At 44.0% G+C, this 20434-nt stretch overlaps 1 protein-coding gene across 3 annotated transcripts in view; it reads left to right on the top strand.

Annotated features, from left to right (window-relative positions):
* The first annotated feature begins 2828 nt into the window (after positions 1-2828).
* ITM2C (integral membrane protein 2C) overlaps positions 2829-20434 on the top strand; it is a 44471-nt gene continuing 26865 nt past the window's right edge. Inside the window, exon 1 of one of the 3 annotated variants that reach the window (XM_053306116.1) lies at positions 2829-3255. In XM_053306116.1, the coding sequence (XP_053162091.1) occupies positions 3145-3255 (111 nt within the window). In that variant the 5' untranslated portion in view covers positions 2829-3144. Of the gene's footprint in view, positions 3256-16882; positions 16908-20434 lie in introns of those variants that run through there. The other 2 variants (XM_053306115.1, XM_053306118.1) reach the window with 2 other exon arrangements.

The raw sequence follows: 20434 nt of genomic DNA, 5'->3' as shown, positions 1-20434 counted from the left end.
TGGGAGGACAGACTAGTGAGTCAGAGGGCTAGAGGGTCAAGACATTGGTCATTCCTTCTCTACTGCTCTGACACTATCCCTTTGGAATGTAGATTGCTGCTCTCAGGGACTAACTTCCTTCCTTCCTGCTTTGCACTTCCTCTCTCCCTTCTCTTCCTGTTGCTTCTCGCTTGCAACATGCAAGCTCCTCTCCCTGCACCATGTGTGCAGAGATGCAGAATCCATCTGCATCCAGCTAGCTAGCTAGATTAGAGAGCCTAACTCCTCACTTTCCTATCTAGAATGGAGTTCTCTAATAAATGCCATATATATTGATTTGAAACTATGAACTGGCTCCAAGTTACTTTACTCTCAGCATACACGCATGCCTTAACTAAATTCCGCTGTGTTGTGCCTCTGTGCACTCTGCTATAATGAAAAAAGGGATTCTCTTACCAGAGAGAATTCCCAACAAAAAGTCTCCCTGCAGGAGAGATATGCAACATCCCTTTTTGCACATGACAAACACCCAGCACAAAGAAGTGCACTGGTGTATCTGCATTCTGCTGCAACATGTGATGCAACCTTCTGTTGTAGTGGTATCCGTCACTAATGTTGTTGTAGCTTCCTCATAATCCATACAACTTAAAAGTTAGTTAACTAAAAAAAAACAAAGAGCCATGGAAGAGGAAAAGAGGGATGCTTGTAGAGCAGAAAACAGAAGCTTATATTCTAGGAGTGAGATGGTTGCATTTTATTGCGTTAATACAAACACTTCACTGATTTGGCGTTTTTCTCCAATGCTGATTTCATGCCTCATTGAAGACACGGCTTCTCTGGAAATACAAGTGCATTTTTAAAATCTTTGGTTCCATATTAAGTACGCCATATGCATTCATTATAGGAATCTGTAAATATTTTTTGCTATAGCCAATATTAATGAGCACTGCACATTTTAATATTGCACCTTGAGGATTCACACATGTTGCACTGAAGAGAAAAATAAGTTGGCTCTAGTGACCTGAAAGCAAGAGCAGAGCTGGGAATAGGCCTATAATTGTCTAATAACCGTGATGGCTAAATGAAACCTCCATGTTAAGAAGCACTATATCACTGAATATCAGTTGTTGGGGGACCAACCTTCCACGACTTGGCATCAATTTCCAAGTGACATTGAAAGTAATTCTGGAGATTTAGATCAACTGATATTGTGAAAAATACTGGGAAAATATTGGAAGGGGGTGGTGGAATCTCCCGAAATAGTCAGAGATGGCAACCCTGAATGCCTTCATACCTTCCTTGCTGGCTTCTCAGAAGCATCTGGCTGTGGGAAATTAGATGGGTCCTGGGTGCTGCTTATGTTCTTAAGAGAGTAAGAACAGAGAAGGGAGTGCCTGTAGCCTGGATGGAATAAGGTGGATTGCCTGAGCAAAGCAGAACAGCAGCCATGGAAGAGGATAAGCCGGTATCAAAGAATGGAAGACCAAGACAGCCGAAAACCTTGTCAAGCAGTCCATGCCAATTTCTTAGGTTTCACCACCATCCACAAAGAGGTGGGTCCAGATGATATATCGAAGACGGCCCTGCCCACCAAGGGATTAGGGATGGGCACGAGTGTGTCCCATTTCCTCTCCCAATGCGCCTTTAGCTTCCTTCTAATTGTGTGGGGGTATTTAGACCATGTGTGCCATCACCCAACACAGATATGATGAGGAACAAGCATGCAAGGAAGGGGAGTGGAATATGCTTCTGCATGTCACTAATTGTGTGGTGGGTGGAGCCTCCTGGAATGTATCATTTGAACCCGCCTAGAGACCAGACTCAGGCATCTTCAGGATGCCCAGTTGTACCCTACGTACAAGTTGTATAATAACAGATATGTTGGTTGAGCATGTGCAAAGCATCTTATTATTGAGCATATGTCAAGGGCACAACTAATGGGTAGTAAGAAAAACATCTCCAACCCAACTCTTGGATATGTGGGATTTAGGTAAATTCTAAATCTCACATGTGGTTTTTCTTCAGGTTTTTTGTTTGTTTGTTTAAATTTTATTTTAGAGTTGATGGTTGTTTTGAATTTTAGTTTTTGTTATTCATTACTGTCTTTCATATGAAGTTTTTTTTTTTTTAATAGTAAATTTAAAAAATGCTGGCAGATGGTTGCCTCTGCAGCGCTTTCAGTTTGGAAATTAAAATCCTAAACAGTCTAAAGCCCTATTCAGGTGTTATGTTCAGTGCACTGCAATCTACATCGTGAGGTCATTCACACAATCAAAAACTGTGCTCTGCCTGGATTTGAGAGCTGTGTATTCTCCCAATTTTCAGTTATGTGGAAACAAGGTGGGAGGAAAACCTGGGTAGCTTTTCCTCCTATCTTGCTTCCACACAATCACTTCTACCCAGGTTTTCCTCTTACCTTGCTTCCACACAACTAAAAACTGGAAGCACACATAACTCCCAAACCTGGGTACAACACAGTTTTTGATTGTGTGAATGACCTCCTCGTATGCTGGTACACATATTAACACATTATCTTCAACATACTTACTGTACTACTTCCTATCTGTAGCCTGCATTTGAGGTGTTCTATACCTAGATTCACTTTTACAAGGCATGTACCCTACAGTCCTTCACACACACAAAATGCACATGTATACAGACACCTGTGCACATCACTAATGTAATTTTTAAATAGGGCTTGCAAACTGCACGACTTTTTAAAGCTTATTAGCCTTGACCGGCTTAGATTTCCTTTGGTCAACTCAAAAGCAGTAACGTTGACTCACGGACTCTCCTCCCCTTCTATAGAAGCTCCAATCCGACAGCTATTTACACGGGGCATCTCCAGTCAGCATCAATACTTGAGGGTAACGTAGCAGAGTCAAAGGACTGGACTGTTAACCCGCGGTTCTGGAAGCAGCGCTTCTGAGTTTGTTTCCAAGCCAAGCATCCGGGCGAGGCGGGCGGTAGGGAAAAGGCCTATTTAACCATTGCATTAATTTGCGGGAGTGCAAAAAAAAAGGGGGAGAAGAAGTGTGTGTGTGGAGAAACGGAACTTCCGGTGCCTCCTCCGTGTTGTGTGGGTTTGTTTGGAAGAGGAGCCAGAGCAGCGACGACCACAGAGAAAGCACCGTGCTCGCTCGGTGTGCAAGCTACTATTGAGCCATGGTGAAAATCAGCTTTCAGCAGCCGGCGGCGGCAGGGCTCAAGCCAGAGAAGGAAGCGGCGGCAGCGAGCTATGGGGCCAAAGCAGAAATCCTTCTGCCTCGGGATGTGGTGAGTAAGGAAGGGCTGGAAGGAAAATCTGGAGCGACGGAATCTGACTGCAAGGAAAATAAAAGTGACTGCGGTGGGAGGGATGATCACCGGGGCCATGCCAGTGAGTTTAAATGCTGCCGCCCTTGCCCTGTGCACGAGGGAGGAAGCCTCAGTGAATGTCTAGTCTTATCCTCTGCAGATATAGGCGCAGCGGGAAATGACTTGCCTAGCAAGCTTGAGGTTGCCGGTTCGAATCCCCGCTGGTAGCTATATCGGGCAGCAGCGATATAGGAAGATGCTGAAAAAGGCATCATCTCAGACTGCGTGGGAGATGGCAATGGTAAACCCCTCCTGCATTCTACCAAAGACAACCACGGGGCTCTGTGGTCGTCAGGAGTCGATACCACTTTACCTTTAACTCTGCCTGGGATGGGGTGGGCGTGGGAGGCAGTGGCCAGAGGTGGATGTAGTGGAGGAGGGACTTGCAGGACGGAGCGCCGGTACTTCTCGGCTGTCGGGGTGGGCATGGCCTTGGGGATTGTTAGGGAGAGCCGCATTCGCAACTCTCCATGCATGCGGGGTGGGGGTGGGGGGTCCTTCTCTGTGTAAACAAAACGGAGCAAAAGGAGAGCGCGTTCCCCACCGCAGTTTCCAGTCCCAAGGGAGAGTCTAGAAAATGGTTGTGCCTTGGAAAGTAGCGACTGTTGCAGAGGTGACTGAGGTGGACGGTGGCCGCGGGAGAGAACAGACTGTGGACGCTGAAGGGCTCCCTCCCCGCCGGCGCGCATGTGTCCCCTGCTGCACGCTGATTTCCAGGAATCCAGAACTGCCTCCCGCCAAGCCTCGATGGCAGAGTACAAGGCAGCTGCTTTGGCCCCTGCCACATGCCCCAGTGGCCCGTCGGCTCCAGTACTGGCCGCTACAACTGGCGGCAGCACCCCGCCCCCCCGGCTCACGCTGGCCAGCCCTGCCAGGGGTTGACGGCAAAGCCACTGCTTTGACACTGAGCTATCCTCGCATCTCCAACTCCAAGCTCTAGTGCTAACTAAAGCTCACCTCTCTCTGTGTGTGGCTGTGCTTCTAAACATGTGCAGAGTGACTTTCCTTTACAGGGGTCCTAGCTAGTGCCCTGGGAAGAGATTCCAAGAGATTCCAAGATGCTTGTGTACTGCCACCTTGAACTTTCAGGTGAATGAGGGGCAAATCCAGAGCTACATTCTGGAACCTTGGAAAAGGACAGTGCGGACAAAAGCTGTGCCTCTGTCTGCACTTTATTCTAGTTGCCTTCTCTGTCTGGGAAGGGTTCAGCTTGTGAAGCTGACCTCTGTCTGGATTTTCTCCAGTTTAGGGTTTTGCTATGCAGGCTACAGATCTGCTGTGGTTGGTCTTTGCTGCTGATTCCACCCCCCACCCCAGAATGAATGGCTGGCATTCTTTTTAGATATGTCAATATCTTGGGTTACAAAGCCAAGGGAAATAGGCCAGAAATTTCTGGGCACATCAGTTCCTTTTCTTACTGCAGGGGCTTTGCTGGTGTTTCACTATAAATCAGACACTATCAAGTGTGTGTGTGTGTGTGTGTGAGAGAGAGAGAGAGAGAGAGAGAGAGAGAGCACGCACCTCCACATTCTCTCCTCAAATAATGGGCAGCTTGACTTCACCCCTTATTGTTCATATCTGCTGTATAATATCTATCCAGTTTTCATCACACCAGGAGCCTCTGCCTGACTTCTGCAAATTACACTGCCTCTTTGTTTACACAGCAGATTTTTTTTCCTCCCTCCCCACTCCCTTACATGACCTGATTCATATCCCAAGATGCTGAGATAATGCTCTCATTCAGCCAGATTTTTCTTTATTTACAGAGGTTTTTCATTGACATGAGGAACACATGGAAAATTGAAATAATGATATTTGGATACAGGAGGTTTGGATGATCAGGAGCACATTGCTTTGAATTTGAATGTAATGTTGTTAGTCCACAAGCTTGCATTTCTCTCTAAATCCTAGTAGCAGAGGTTAGGTCTCAACAGAACGATAGTTTCCTGCACTCTCTCTTCAGTCCTTAAGTGCTAAACTGGCAAGTTGGTCTGGGAACAATATGGGTTGGCCACTGCAGGGAGCAGGATGTTGGGTTTGAATGGGCCCTTGGTCTGATGCACTGGGGTTGCTCTTACATTCTTATGATATGGACCCCGCCACCTTCACAGCCTCACTAGTCCTGGTGTAATCGCTGCCCTTGGCTTGAACAGGGAAGGGGCCAGTGTAGGATGAAGCTTCAGTAACGGAGACAGGCTACATCTGGATTGCAGAGGATGCAAGGGAGCAATAGGAGCAGAGGGGGTATGTCTTTGTCTCCTCCTTGTGAGTGTCCCAGAGGCATTGGGTGGGCCTCTGTGGGAAACAGGGTGCTGGACTAGAGATATCTAGGGCCTCATCCAGCAGGGCTGTTCCTATGTTCTTATGTGGGCATGTGTGCACTGGAGGCACATCTGTCCTTTGTGACTTGCTCTCCTCCTCTCAATGCCCTCAGTTGGTTTGTCAAAAATTGTGCACAGTTGCATGACAGTGGGATGATGGGAGTTGTAGATCAGCCACATCTGGAGAGCTGCATGTTGCCTACCCCTGCTCTAAGGTGAATATCTTACAGCAGATAATACTTGTAAATGTAAACCATCCAAATGTAAACCAAGGCAAATGTTGCTTAGCAAAGGGGGCAATTTATGCTCACTATCTCAAGACCTCTCATTGCTGTTGATTACGACAGCAATAAATCCAGCACTGAGAGACCTTAAAGGCCAAGTTGAAGACAGATCATCCTGGAGAGAATCTATGTATGTGGTCGCTAAGAGTTGACACCAACTTGACGGCAATCAATCAATCAGCTCTCTTCCCCTAATGATACCTGTAGGGTGATAGTCTCTTTTACATTATTAATTAGCTTTGTTCAATACCTGTATGAGCTAAAAATGCATTGAACAAATGCCTATTTAAAACTACTGCATAAAATAAAGTACCACATAAAACTTTCAAGTTTTGTGTCTTACTCCTAAATTCTTGGTGTTGTGATTTTTGAAACACTTTTAACAGTGAAAAGTGTGGAAGAACAATAGGGATTCAGGCATTCTGTAGAAGTATATATGTTTAGCTTATAAAAAGCCAGTTTTGCCAATATTCTGCTGAGCCCAGTTCAACGGGGCTCTCCCCCCACCCAACACCCTTGCACATGGAGGGATAGTTTGGACGATCCTCCCACATGATTCAGTGACAGTACCCCAGGTGGCAGAGACATGGGTTTGCCCATGCTCCTTCCCTTCGTGTCTAATTGTTCAGATTGGATATCATCCAAACTGGCCCCCAAGTATACAGTATGTACACTGCAGATGTGTGTTCTCTGAGATTTATTGATTTAGAATCACTTATGATTTCATAATTTTTACTTCTACACATACACGTCAGACAGTGAGTTAGGAGGGGCATAATTCTGAATATCTGCTCTGAGCACACAAAGAACCAGTCCTGGCACTGCTTTCCCTCGCTTTATTTATTTATTATTACATTTCTACACCACCCCATCCAACAGCTCTAGGTAGTTTACAAAACCAAAACAACCAGAAGAATCATTCAAAAATCAAAACCATAGAATCTAAACAATTTAGACAATTTAAAAACCCTGGAAGGCCAGACCAAACAAGTCTTAAGGGTTCTCTTAAAGGCCATTAATGTATTTAAGCTATGAATTTCTGTGGGGAGTGCATTCCAGAACCTAGGAGCAGCTACAGAGAAAACCCAGTCCTGAGTCGCCCACCACCAGATGCACTGGTGGCAGCTGGAGACGGACCTCTCCAGATGACCTCAACATGCAGTGGGGGTGGCGTTCTCTAAAGTAACCCGGACCTGAGCTAGCCCTGGATTGTTTGCTAGCCCTGGATCCCATCCATATATTTGGAAATATGTCTTTTCTTTATCCCTCCAAAATGTTGTAGATCTTCAGGACATGATTTGTAAAAATTGAAACTGAGTTCTTGCATTGGATATTTTCATAACTGTGTCTTAAAATGAGGCTGTGTATGCATTAGTCATAACATTTTTCTAATTTAGTTAAATCACGTTATGTCCAGATTTGCTACCAACCTCAGTCCGGATAATACTGAAAAGATACAGCTGGTGAGATATTCAGATTGAGGCTGCAGTCCTGTGACTACTTTTCTCAGAGTAAGCCTATTGAAAGCAAGGGACTTACTTCTGAGTAAACATGCTCATTACTCTATATTTTCCAAGATTGTAATGTAGTTTTCATAAAGGCGTTGATGTCTTTAATGACTTTAAGGTAATTATCTTTAAAGAGGTTTTTAAAAAAAGATTTATTTATTTTATTGATAGATAGCCAGGTATCTGATTCCTTGATTCTTCTCAGAGATACCTGTAAGTAGTGAAAGTTGGTTATTTATTGGCCTATCCGTAATGCCAATTGAATAACTTCTTATTGTACATTTATTAATTACAGCCTGGATAAAAGAGCATTGGACTCTGCAATATTTGCTTTATTTATAAATGTACAAATGGAACATTATTATGAAGACAAGTACCCTCTTATAAGCAGACAGCATAGCTTGCAGCTGATCACCAGAGTAACCTGTGCAACCCCCACTTCCAGGTGGATTTGTGCTAATTCTAGATGGAATGTGTTCTCTCCTATTTCAATTCAAACTATTTTTTTTCCTATCTGATGCCCCTTTTCAGCTGAAGTCTTGTCTTTTCTAGGTTATGGATATTCCAAAAGCTGGAGAGAGATCCCTGGATATCAGGAGGCCATGATTAGCTTTTCATTGAGAAAATATCAATCAGCTGCCCTAAACTATTAGCCAGCATAACAAAGGAATTCAGGAACTATAACAATTGGTTCAGGTTGCATGTAGTTTAAAGTTTATAATAAACACAGAACAAAAAACTAATACCTGTAGTAAAAACCAAGATTTTGTAGAAAATTATTCCAAAAGAATCAAAGACTCTCGAGCAGTATCCAGCTAATCATTGATTGATTAAGTAAGTGCTGTCAAGTCAGTGTTGACTCTTAGCAACCACATAGATAGATTCTCTCCAGGATGATCTGTCTTCAACTTGGCCTTTAAGGTCTCTCAGTGGTGCATTCATTGCTGTCATAATTGAGTCCATCCACCTTGCTACTGGTCATCCTCTTCTTTTTCTTTCAACTTTCTGCAGCAATATGGACTTCTCAAGGGAGCTGGGTCTTTGTATAAAGTGACCAAAGAATGATAGTTTGAGCCTGGTCATTTGTGCCTCAAGTGAAAATTCTGGATTGATTTGTTCTATGATCCATTTGGTTTTTTTTCCTGGCTGTCCATGGTATCCTCAAGAGTCTTCTCCAGTACCAAGTTCAAAACTGTCAATACTTTTTCTATCTTGCTTCTTTTGCATCCATTGAGTGTCATGGGAAAAACCATTGTCTGAACAATTCTAATCTTTGTAGGTATAGACATGTCATGGTATCTAAATATCTTCATTAGGGAACAATTAAAATGTGATGTGAACTCTAAAGCACCTCTAACTGAAATAGTCCAGACTTGCTTGTTTTTCTAGATTTGGAGCTAGGCTTTTCGCACCGAACATATTTTATCTATTTGTTAAAAGAGATGCATCAGATTGGAATTGACTTTTCCCCTGCTGAAAGCTAGAATGTAGGTTGAAATGTACTGGCAATTTTAATCCTAGGCTATCCCAGATCTGATGTTTATAAGAATAAGCAAATAGAAATGCAGCCTGTTTCCCCATTATAGAATAGTTGCATAGATTTGAGGTGAACATGACCTAAATTTGTTTACAAGTATAAAAGTTTGTTCTAAGCTGAGAAAGGAAGAGGTATTGTGATCGTGCCTAATTAAATTAGATGTTGGTTTAGATATCTCTTGTTCTCTTTTCTGTGAATAAAATGTCTGTGAATCTGTGTGTTGCAGGGTTGGATCATGTGCATATCAACCAGAGGGGCTATTATGCAGTAGAATCTGCAGGAACTAGTTGAGGACATTGCTTAATGCTAGGAAATGCTGGGGGTTTTCCACAGGCAAAGAAAGTGCTACAGACATCTCAGTAAAGGTTCCCTCCCCTCTGCTTCCTCGGGCCCTCTTTCTCCCACAAATAACTTGTGCTTCTGTGCAAGTGGAGTGGAGTTGTGAGGTCCATTTAGGACAATCTAATGACCTCAGAATTTCTTGGCCAGAAGCAGAAAAACAAAGCAGCTAATGTGACAGGACAATACCACATCTGGCTTATACATAAAAATAAGCGGGATTCATTCCAAGTTGAGCTCAGGCACTGTTGCGCTGCCTTTAAGTAATTCCCAAGAGGAATGCAGAATGAATTGCAGATGGGCCAGGGTACCTACTGGCTGGTGGGGGAGGCTCGAAAGATCCCAGGTGCCAGGGAGCCATGGTAACTAGAAACTTAACTGTGGCACCTAGACAAGGATATTAAGAGAGACAATTATTTAATCAAATCTTCATTAAGATGTTAATAAGGCCTCACACAGGCTTGTTTCTCTTCCAAGTATGTTATCTGTAAAGGGAATAAAGAGGAGCCTATTTATCTTCCCCTCCACAGTGTACACCACTAAGTCTGATAATGTTGTCAGGTGTCTGTTGTTCAGCTCCCAAATTTTGGGGCTGGCTCCTAGATCCAAAGAAAATCTGTCAATCTATGCTATATGTTTAATCACTTCCACATCAGTTGAATGGGCATGGATCTCAACAAAGGAACTAAGCTGAGAAGTCCAGTTCTCTGAAGGATCAAGGGATCCCTCCCAAAAGGATCCTGATTGTCAAGTGTCCTAGAAAACAAAATATTTAATTGTCAAGGGGGAGGTAAAGCAGGTAGAAATTAAGTCTTGAAGAGCAAGGGGAACTTTTGCTATGTGCGCATTCGCTTCCTCCTTCACTAATTTAAGGAGGAGTAAAGAGACAGTTTGGTTCAAACTGAAAGCCATTTGTCAATTATCCCTCCTTGTAGAAGCCACAGCTTTAATTAAATAGTTCTTGACATTGCTTGCTCTTCTCCCCTTCTTGGTTGAAATTGTCCATTCCTTCTCTTCACCATCCTTAATTTCCTGCAACTTCTTTTTTCTTTTTAATTAGCTCACTTCCACTATAATGTAATAGAACAAATTAGATTTTTTTTAAAAAATGCAGGTGTACTTGTGCACATTTGAAAACCAGCCTTGAGACTCAAATAATGTTTAGGGTTACTGGGAATTGAATGGTGAAGGCGCCCCCAGGTAAGGAAAGGAGAAGAAATGGTGATAGGACTCAGCCTCCTGAAATGTTACATTAAAACCCATGTCTTCAAAAAGATGAATGATACTCCCATCTACATTTGAGGAGCCTGAACTACTGTTTCATTATTTTCCCCTAAGGTAGATTTTCCACACTATGAGATGGATGAGAAATGGGTAAAGCCCAGGTTAGCAATGATACATTACTGATGTCATGTGGACTCCTTAAGATGTGAGTGAATGAACAGTGGCCATTTCAGAGCAGATGCCTCCTTTGGAAATCCCCTAGGTCTCTTGAATCTTCTTTGCTGGCTTCTCAGGTGAACCCAGGTATGGCCTCTTATACCTTCCTATGCTGATAGGACCATTGTCCCACTGCTGAAAATGGTTCCGGGGTCACCATGAGGCTGGGGGTGAGAAAAGCTATTCCTGGGAATTAGCATATGATAACTCCCACTAACACCCCTGTTTGAGATGTACATAATTGTCCTCACCAGATCAAGACAGAAAGTAGATGTCTTCCTTCTCGAAAGGGGAGTGGGCCGAGGGGAAAGTATCTCGTTTTTATTCATTTCTTGCACACCCACACAACCACTCCACTGAGTGTCCTGCCGCCACTGTTGTATAGCAACGAAGCTGTGCATTAATTAGAAAGGTGGCTCTGTGTGCTGTGCTGCCATCTCCACTTAGGACATGTGGCTCTTGGGCTTTATTTCTAAAGTGTGTGGCTTGCCTTCTATAAAGATGTAATTAGATGCATTGTTATGACTGTTCTTACATGTTTTAATTGGGGCTGTATGCCTGGTCCCAGGTGTTTGACTCAGAAAGAAAAGGGGGGGGGCACAGCATTGATGCCTTCACTAGAAATGTTGCCAATGTGGCTTTGCGCGTTCATATTCTCTGTGCTGAAAAAAAACGGGTTGCCATGAAGACAGCGTATGGCATCTTCTCCATTCTAAATCAAAGCTTTAAAAATAGTCTGCCAGAATCAACAGAGCCATGACCTATTTTGCTGATGTTGGGATGCAGAACTCACAGAACTCCACACCCTTTTTTGCTGTGCTCAGATTTCCTAGGTTCACAGCAGGGTGGAGGAGCCAATGTGCAGGGGGTCCAGCTCCCAGCCTAGTCCACAGGTGCCAGCAAGGATTTTTAGGTGGGAGGGAGGGGCAGAAGAAGAGGCAGGGCCTTGGTTGGGCTGTGGGTTTTAGAGGTAATGTATACATGCAATGGGATGAAATGAGAGAGCTCCTGAGGCTGCATTGATTGTACTAAAGACTGCCACTGAGCAGTGGCATTTTTTAAATACTGTACTCCCCTATGCACAAATAAAATAAATGCCTTGCAAGCAGAAAATGAGCACAAGAAGGTGAAGGCTGAGCAAGAAACTAGTGTTTTGGTTATCTTCTTACAGATCGTAGTCCATACTTATATATAGTCACTTGCAGAACTGAGAAACAGTATGGTGTAGCGGTTAGAGTGCTAGATTTCAACCACTACACCACACTGGTTCTCTGTTGGACTAGGACTGGGTCATCCCAGGTTCAAATCTTTATTCAGTCATGAAGCTTATTGGGAGACTCCTGGTCAATCACTTATCTCTCAGCCTAACCTGCCTCAGAGGGTTGTTGTGAAGCTAAAAGGAAGCATAGACACTGCCTTGGAGGAGTTTCTTGGAGAAAGAGTTTGATATAAAGGTAATAATAAATTGCATATATTCCGCTGTCTGCAGGTGACCACACAGGGAAACCACACCAGAGCTGCTTTCAGTTTTTGTTTATTTTGAGAACTAGTGTCTTATTTGCAAAGTTACATCATCATTTTTAAGACTGTCACACTGAAGGAAGGAAATCTCACTTGATCAATGATATGGGTTTTACAAATTACTCAACTTGTATAGCAGTAAAAGCAATAATTTCGAATCAAAACTCGTACTTCCTTCGAGGATGCCTCCATATCTTATAGAGTGGTTGACACATGTTTCTGGGGACGGCACAACCCTTAGGGACATATTTCCAGATGGTGCAGGTCACTTCCTGGAGAAGAGGAAATGGATGGAAATCACCTTCCCCTTGTGTGATTGGCACTGTAGAGTTTAGGAAGATCTCCACAACAGGGGCACATCTTCCCTAAATGTGGGAACACACTGAGTCAGGATGCTGGCCACTAACTTGCAAAACCTTTTACTAGCCTGCCTGCTCACATGCCACCATATCAGTCACTTCTGGTGTGTCGATGGCCTGCAGCAAACAAATACTTCTCCAGTTAACAAATATGCCAGAGCCTGGTTCTCTGGGGACAATTCCGATTTCCACAGATGACCAAACAAGTACCTATTTCCAAACCTGACTCTTGCTTTTAGCTTGCAGGAATGTCCGCAATGGAATCTCCTTTTGTCCCTGCCCCCCCCCCCCCCATCTCTCCCTTCTAGCCATAAAAAGTTACTGGTGTCTTGTCTAGAAAGGATAATGATAGATGTTAGATCCATTCTTTCTCCTTCCCAACCATTATTGTTGGGAAGAGAGCTGGTCTTGTGCTAGCAAGCATGACTTGACCCCTTAGCTAAGCAGGGCCCACCATGGTTACATATGAATGGGAGACTAGAAGTGTAAGCACTGTAAGATATTCCCCTTAGGGGATGGAACCACTCTGGGAAGAGCATCTAGGTTCCCAGTTCCTTCCCTGGCATCTCCAAGATAGGGCTGAGAGAGATTCCTGTCTGCAGCCTTGGAGAAGCCGCTGCCAGTCTGTGTAGACAGTATTGAGCTAGATAGACTTATTCTCTGACTCAGTATATGGCAGCTTCCTATGTTCCTATTGTTAACATGGCCTCAATCAAAATAGTATGCATCACTTGTTTTGTTTTAATTAGACAAGTGTCAGGACTGAGCCATGGGTAACAGTCACTAAGTGTGGCCAGTCTCTAAGCTGGAACTGGAAGAGCCAGGCACCCAATTGGAGATCAGGGATTAAAACTGGAAGGCAGAGGTCAAGCCAGGCAGACAATTGAGAATTAGGGGCTGAACCAGTAGCCACAAGTCAGGCGCGTGCCAGAGGTTGAAGAGGAATAGACAGATCGATGAGTAATTTGGAACAATGAGTATTTCAGAATAAGAAGATCCTTTAAACAGGAACCTTTTATTATAATTTTCCTGCTGGGGTAGGTGGCAGGGGGAATGGTTGGTTCCATGGGTCAGGGCTTGTCCAGGGCCCAAAGTCTTGAAAACCTGCTGCAGTACAGCAAGCTGCCATAAGGGGCAGCAACATGCAGAGCCTCAAACCATAGGTAAAACATGACAGCAAGTCTTTTGGGAGGGGTTCCTTTTGTACTACACAAGGTATTATTGCTTGGGCACAAATAAAGATCTTGAAGAAATGAAATGGTGTCCCCCCACCATATTGGTTCCCACTGAAATGGCATATAGCACTGCTGAGGTTGTAGGCTTGACTTCTACTTCAGAAATTTCAGCTTTAGCTTGCCCAGGTTCAAGCTAGTTGCTTTAAGCATGTGATTGGGATCAATGTGCTTGTTTAGTATTCACTGCATCCACAGCCCCCTGTGGATTGGAATCATGGCTGGGGCATTTAACGCTCTGCCATGGTCCCTGTTTGAAACCCACCCACACACCATACATAGCTGCTGCTTATGCTGGGTGGGGGTGGGGTGGGGTGGAGTTCACATTTGCACCATGAGAGCTTTTCTTGTAAGTCAAATTACAGCTGTGTGAAGAAGGATGATCTAGACTGGGAAAATCCCACCCCCCCACATGCCATGGTCCAAACTGGGGGGAGGGAGGGAGATGCAAACCAACTCCTATTTACTGGGGGAGGGGACCAAACCGCCTAGCCCCAATCATGTGCATAAATCAATCTGTTTATTTAATTGACCCTTAGTGTGTTCTGTGCCAGTTTCCCCAAACCTTCAATTTTTTTCCAGGCAAGGGATTCTTAACCAGCATTGCATACAAATCTCTCAATCAACAGGGGAAAGCTAACAACAAATAGATCTAGGTAGAACAACTAGACCCTACTTTCTGCTTCTTTTGACATGTTAACACTTACCTACAAGCCCCTCCCGTCTGCTGAGAATTTGACTTGTATCCGACTGTCAGCATATGGATTACAAAGCAATTTTGCCTATACATTGAGTGGCTGCCATCTTGAAACGATGTGGCAGATTGGCGCGTGTGCACACGCGCACACAGACACATGCACACGCGCACACTGAAAACCCCATGTTGTAGTCCCCTGGCCCCCTTTTCTGTGTGCTTTGAATTTGGTTTATATTTGACTGTCAACACAAGAGTTATACAGAGGTGTGCCTGTATAACTACTGGTTACTGCTTCAAACTGTCATGACAACTTGGCAAAAAGATGCCCCCATTGGAGGCCTCTTGGACCCTGTCCATGTGCTATACATTTGGTTTGTTATCTGGTTGTCAGCATGTGAGTTACAAAGGGATGTTGTCTGTAGTTTCGGTGGTATGTTGACCTTGGAACAACATGGCAGATCAGTAAGAAAAATTCTCATCAGGGTCCCCTCGGACCCCCTTCCATGTGCTGTGAACTTGGTTTGTTTCAGACTGTAAATGGAAAAGTTATTAGAGAGGGACCAATGGACAGATGCAGACCTGATGATTTCATAAACCTTCCTCCCTTTGGAAAGTAGGCTAAAAATAAAAAGAATCAGCCCAAATTCTTCAAATGTATATATATAATCACATTTTCCTTGAAATAATTTTAATATTGCCATTTCAGTACAATGTGTGGTGCTTTGGGAATTGCCAGTTGAGGTAGATGAAAGAAACAAATAGGGAAAGATCTTGAGGCCTCAGCAGAATAGAAATGGGAAGACTTCAAGGGAAAGTCATAAATAATGATGCTCTTCTCTTTGTATAATTTGAATGTCTTAGTACTGGAAACAGAGGACTAGCGTGATATCATTTGAAGGACTGGATGTCCTTAACTCCTTATTTGGTGAAAACTCTGGTGTGTTGATCTCAGGTGGCAGCAGCTGACAAATTAAGCGGATGGAGCATTTTTGGAAAGCTGAACATGTAGAAAAGAGAGAAGGTATCTGGCTAGACTGAACTTGGATGACCTGTGGTGGGAAAGAACTGCTTTTCATATCCTTCCTCTCATTTAGCATCTATGCCCTGGTCTACTTAGCAACAGAATCGGTTGGTAGAGTTCTGAGATTGTAGAATGCACAGGATCACTTCAGACTACAGGTGCAGGTTCCTATTTTTTAATGGTCCCTTATGTAGAAAAACTGTGTTGAAAATCAGAGCCTCAAGGAGTGGTCATTTTATTTCTGATATGTTCAGGTTTGGTTTTGCTTTTGTTTTTACTTTCAGGGAGTTTTAGTGAAAGGGAACATTAAACAATGACATCCCTCACCTGTAGTCCAGAATTCCACCACTTCTTTCTGCTGCTTATGTAGATCAGGCCTGAATCAGTCACTAATCAGACCTGTTGCAATTCAAACTTTACAAGCAGATGTAAACTAAGACTCATTACCTACTCTCAAGTTGCTTTATCCAGACACTACAGCCCTTTTGAGCTGTACTTGTGTACAGCGTCTAAACTGAGTCCAGAAGTCATGGCTCAGTCCCTTGGGTCTTCCCAGCATCAGGCCGTTCCTGGTTAGAGCTGCGTTTGTCTGAAAAGGTGAATGCCATTTCCAGTGGCTGCTGGTGGCTCCCAAGATAGCGCGGGGGGGGGGGGCTATGTTGGGCAGGTGATGGTGGAGCCAGGGATAGTGAGAAGTCGAGCCAATTGTGGGCTTCTCTCTCTCTCTCGCCAGTCCTTGCCATGCACACTTTTCTTGCTTCCTCCCCGGCAGGCCCAGCCAAGACCTGCAGAGAGGCCTGTGTCACTTTCCCAGCAGGGTTGGCATGGCGCCTTGTTTTCTCCCCTGTCAGGCAAGCCTGGCCGAGTGCTCCGACGTTTAGAGCACTCAGCCAGTGGGCTGTTTCTCCAGGTGGCACATGTGCCCAGTCCCTGTCCTGTTTCCTCCTCCAGCCAGCCAGGTCGAGCACTCTGAACTTCAGAACACTTGGCCAGGCCATCAGATGATTTCACCTGGACAGTCAGTGCAACAACACTCTCTCCCCAGTTGTTGTCTTCATTTGCTGCAGAAAAGAAAGATTTTTCCTTCTCTGGTCACTCTGATTGGCCACCAGAGCAGTCAATCAGTCTGTTTCCTTCTGATTGGTGAGCAGGGTGGTTCAAGCACCACCCACTTTCTAAAAATAAAGGTGGGCATTGCAATTAGATCCTGCCTCATTTTTCTATATATTTAATTCTCTAAGGCGTACCTGTGGCTAATCCAATACGTTGTAGCTCTCGTGAGAGTTCGCAAGCAGCTGCCAGAGAGCCATGGGTATGCTACCACTGGGCCAGCGGCAGGTGGGGAAAGCACCGCCACCAGGCTGGTGGGGGAAAGTGCCGCTGCCGGGGGGGGTGGGGTGGGAGAAAGCGCCGGGTGCTTGGCCAGCCAGGAAGGGAAAGCACCAGGCGCCGGCCAGTGCGTGGGGAGGGAAGGGAAAGCAGACTGGGAGGAGGAGAACGGACGGGGGCTGAAGCGGGGGGGGGGAGGAGAATGGAATGGGGCTGAAAGGAGGGAGGAGAGACAGGGAGGACTAGAGGCGCAGATGCTCTGTGCCAGGTCAGCTAGTGTATACAGTATATATTTCTCTAAGTCGTACCCATCGCTAATCCCATGTGTGGCAGCTCTTGCTAGAGTTTGTGAGCAAGCTGCTGGCAGGGGGAGAGGAAAGTGGCAGCAAACAGGCTTGTGAGTGAGGCCCGAAAGATGGCGGGGGAGAAAATGGCAGTGGGCAGGGGGAGGTGGCAGCGGGCGGGCCGGGAAAGAAAATGGTGGCGAGCAGGCGGAGAACTAGAGGTGCAGATGCTCTGCACCCGGCCCAGCTAGTTAAATATTAAATTTGTAAGAACTCTGTGTCTTTCAGTTGGTGCTTTCAGGAGGCTAGTACCAGTGCCCACCTTACACAGCTCTAAGGGGCCAGGCTGCGGGCAAGAAACATGCACAAGAAAGCAACTGGAGACATTAAAATTGGTTAAAATAGGTGACAAGCATTTTCAGGCGGACACCACCCACTTTGCCCTCAGGGAAGATCCACCACTGACCATATCCATGATGGCAGCCATTTCTGTGATCAGGAGGCTTGGGCCTGAGGCTCTCGATCACGGAAGCCTCTGCCATCACAGATATGACACTCGCTTCTTCAGAGAAATACTGTTCTCTAGCCAAGAGTGGCACGCTGCCAGCCTTGACAGCCAAGGTGAGACCTTCTGGCTCCTTTTTTAGACACTGTACACGAGTATAGCATCTTCATAAAATGTCTTAACGGGACTGTAGAGTCAGGGAAAAACAACAACTTGGTGAGTTGTTGACTCAGGTGTAAACTGAGTCAGTTTACACCTGCTTGCAAAATCTGAATTGGAACAGGTTTGATTAGTGACAGATTCAGGCCCTATGTGCACAAGCAGCAGAATGTTATTTATTTTCATCAAGCGCATTGTAACCAATTCCTGGTTTAAATAGTATTGTAATTCAGTGGCTAGCTATCAGCAGTGACCTTTCACTATATTACTAGAATGTACGCCTGCTGTTACAATGTTGGATTAGCATGATCATTGTGTAGGCTGATCTCATAGGCACTAGAACAGTGATGTAATGCCACACACCAGATACCAATCTGAAATGTATTTGTTCCTTTTCCACAAATATGCCCAAGGCTGTATAGAAAGATAAATCTTAGTGGTTATAAAATCAGCAGAACATTAAATGCATAATTAAAAATAACTGGCTGTGGCTGGCATCCTGATTAAATTATTCAACAGAAGTCCCATCTTAATTAATGGACATGTTAGTCATGTAACCTCATTAATTTCAGTGGATTTCCGTCAAGCGATGTAGTCAGGATGTCAGCCATTATGTTTAAATTGTACATTGAATTGAATTAAATTATACAAGTTATTCAAAAATCCAGGAGTTTTTTGGGGGGGAAAGGGACCAATAGGGATAAGCTATACTGGAAGGCTTCAGAGAACAGAAACATCTTGATTTGTCATCAAAAGTTATAGAGGTATCTGTAAGGACAGCCTGGGGAAGATATTTTAACAGTAATGGCACCACCACTGATAAGGCCCTTCTCCAAGCACAGACCTTATTTTTCTGAAAAGAGGGCCTCTGGTTTGAGAGCTTACATTATAGTCATCTGAGAACTAACACTGGCCAGACTTCTATCTTCAAGAACTCATTCCCAACTCCTAATCCCTCTACTTGCCTCAGAAGTATTTGACAGTCAAGGGAATCAAATGGAACAAGAGGAAATCTATAATTCTCCCCCGCTCGTCTGGCGGTGATTCGGGAGCAGGCCTTCTCTGTAGTCGCTCCTAGGCTGTGGAATGCGCTCCCTATAGACATTTGTGGTTTAACATCTTTAACGGGCTTCAAAAGAGCCCTTAAGACACTTTTTTTTTTTTTTTAGCCAGGCTTTTAGTAAATTTTTAATGGTAGTTATTATTATTCTATTTACACACAGTCTAACAGATGTTATTGACTGGATTTGGTACTTTAATAATCAGGCCCTTTCCAAGAGGAATAATAATAATAATAATAATAATAATTATTATTATTATTATTATTATTATTATTATTAAAAATATATTTCTACACAGCCCAAAACTTGCATCTTTTTGAATGTTTACAAATATTTTAATTGTTGTTTGGATTTTTTAATTGCTGTAATTTTTGAATGTGATTTTTAATTCTTGTTTTAATAGCTGTTCTTGTTTTTTGTTTTTGTGAACCGCCTGGAGCCTCCCGAGTCAGGTGGTATATAAATTAAACAAACAAATAGTGTTTTGAATGCTAACAGGAAAAGAAGAGGACTGGGCATACCTTAATCTGAATTTATATTATCAGGCCATTTGTTTTACAACATGGTTCATTGTCAGTTTGTGATAGAGATAAGGAATGTACTGTTTGTACAAAAATATGTGGGTAATGAATAGATGTGGATAAGGAAAAAGCAGACCATTCAAATGCAGTAAAGAGCAATGGTTTCTTTTAAAAAATCTTGAGATGATGGGATTTTTGCAATGCTTATTACAAAGTCCAACCAAACTATCAGTAGCCTCAGTCGTTGACAACCCAGAGTTTAATTTACAAGGTAGATTAAGAAAGGAAAAGACCTGCCTTATATAAATATGAATATTTAATGGTAAACAATACATTTTTTACTTTTAAAATAGGTACAAAATGTCAAATATCTTCCCCATTGTCAAAATTTATATTCATGATGAAGGCTGCTGTGCTGTTTATCTTCAAACCATGACTTAGAGGTGCTCTTAGAGGACTGAGTTTTTATAGAGTACTTTAGATTGTTCAAAGATCTGTCTCAGTTGTATAATAACCCTGTACGGTAGGTCACTCTTTTTATTTCCATATTACAGAAGGGGGTTTTGAGACAGAGGGAGAGTGGCCATGTGTGTCTGCAGGACTTTTTACAGGGAAAGACAAAACCTGCAATGCTATAACCACTTACCTGGAAGTAAGTCCCATTGAATTCAGTGGGACTGGCTCAGTCCAGGGGATCAAGTGCCCTCTCTTGCCCCCGCTCCAGACACCCATTAGAGTGGCTTTCCTAAAGCCACTTTGTGAGTTCATAGCATAGGCAGGATTTGATTTAGAGAGGAGAGCTGGTCTTGTGGTAGCAAGCATGACTTGTCCCCATAGCTAAGCAGGGTCTGCCCTGGTTGCATATGAATGGGAGACTTGATGTGTGAGCACTGTAAGATATTCCCCTTAGGGGATGGAGCAGCTCTGGGAAGAGCAGAAAGTTCCAAGTTCCCTCCCTGGCTTCTCCAAGATAGGGCTGA

Source organism: Hemicordylus capensis, chromosome 3 (assembly GCF_027244095.1).
Source record: "Hemicordylus capensis ecotype Gifberg chromosome 3, rHemCap1.1.pri, whole genome shotgun sequence".
NCBI lineage: Eukaryota > Metazoa > Chordata > Lepidosauria > Squamata > Cordylidae > Hemicordylus > Hemicordylus capensis.
Note: the sequence above shows the minus strand (reverse complement) of the source record. Positions and strands in the feature narration are given on the sequence as shown.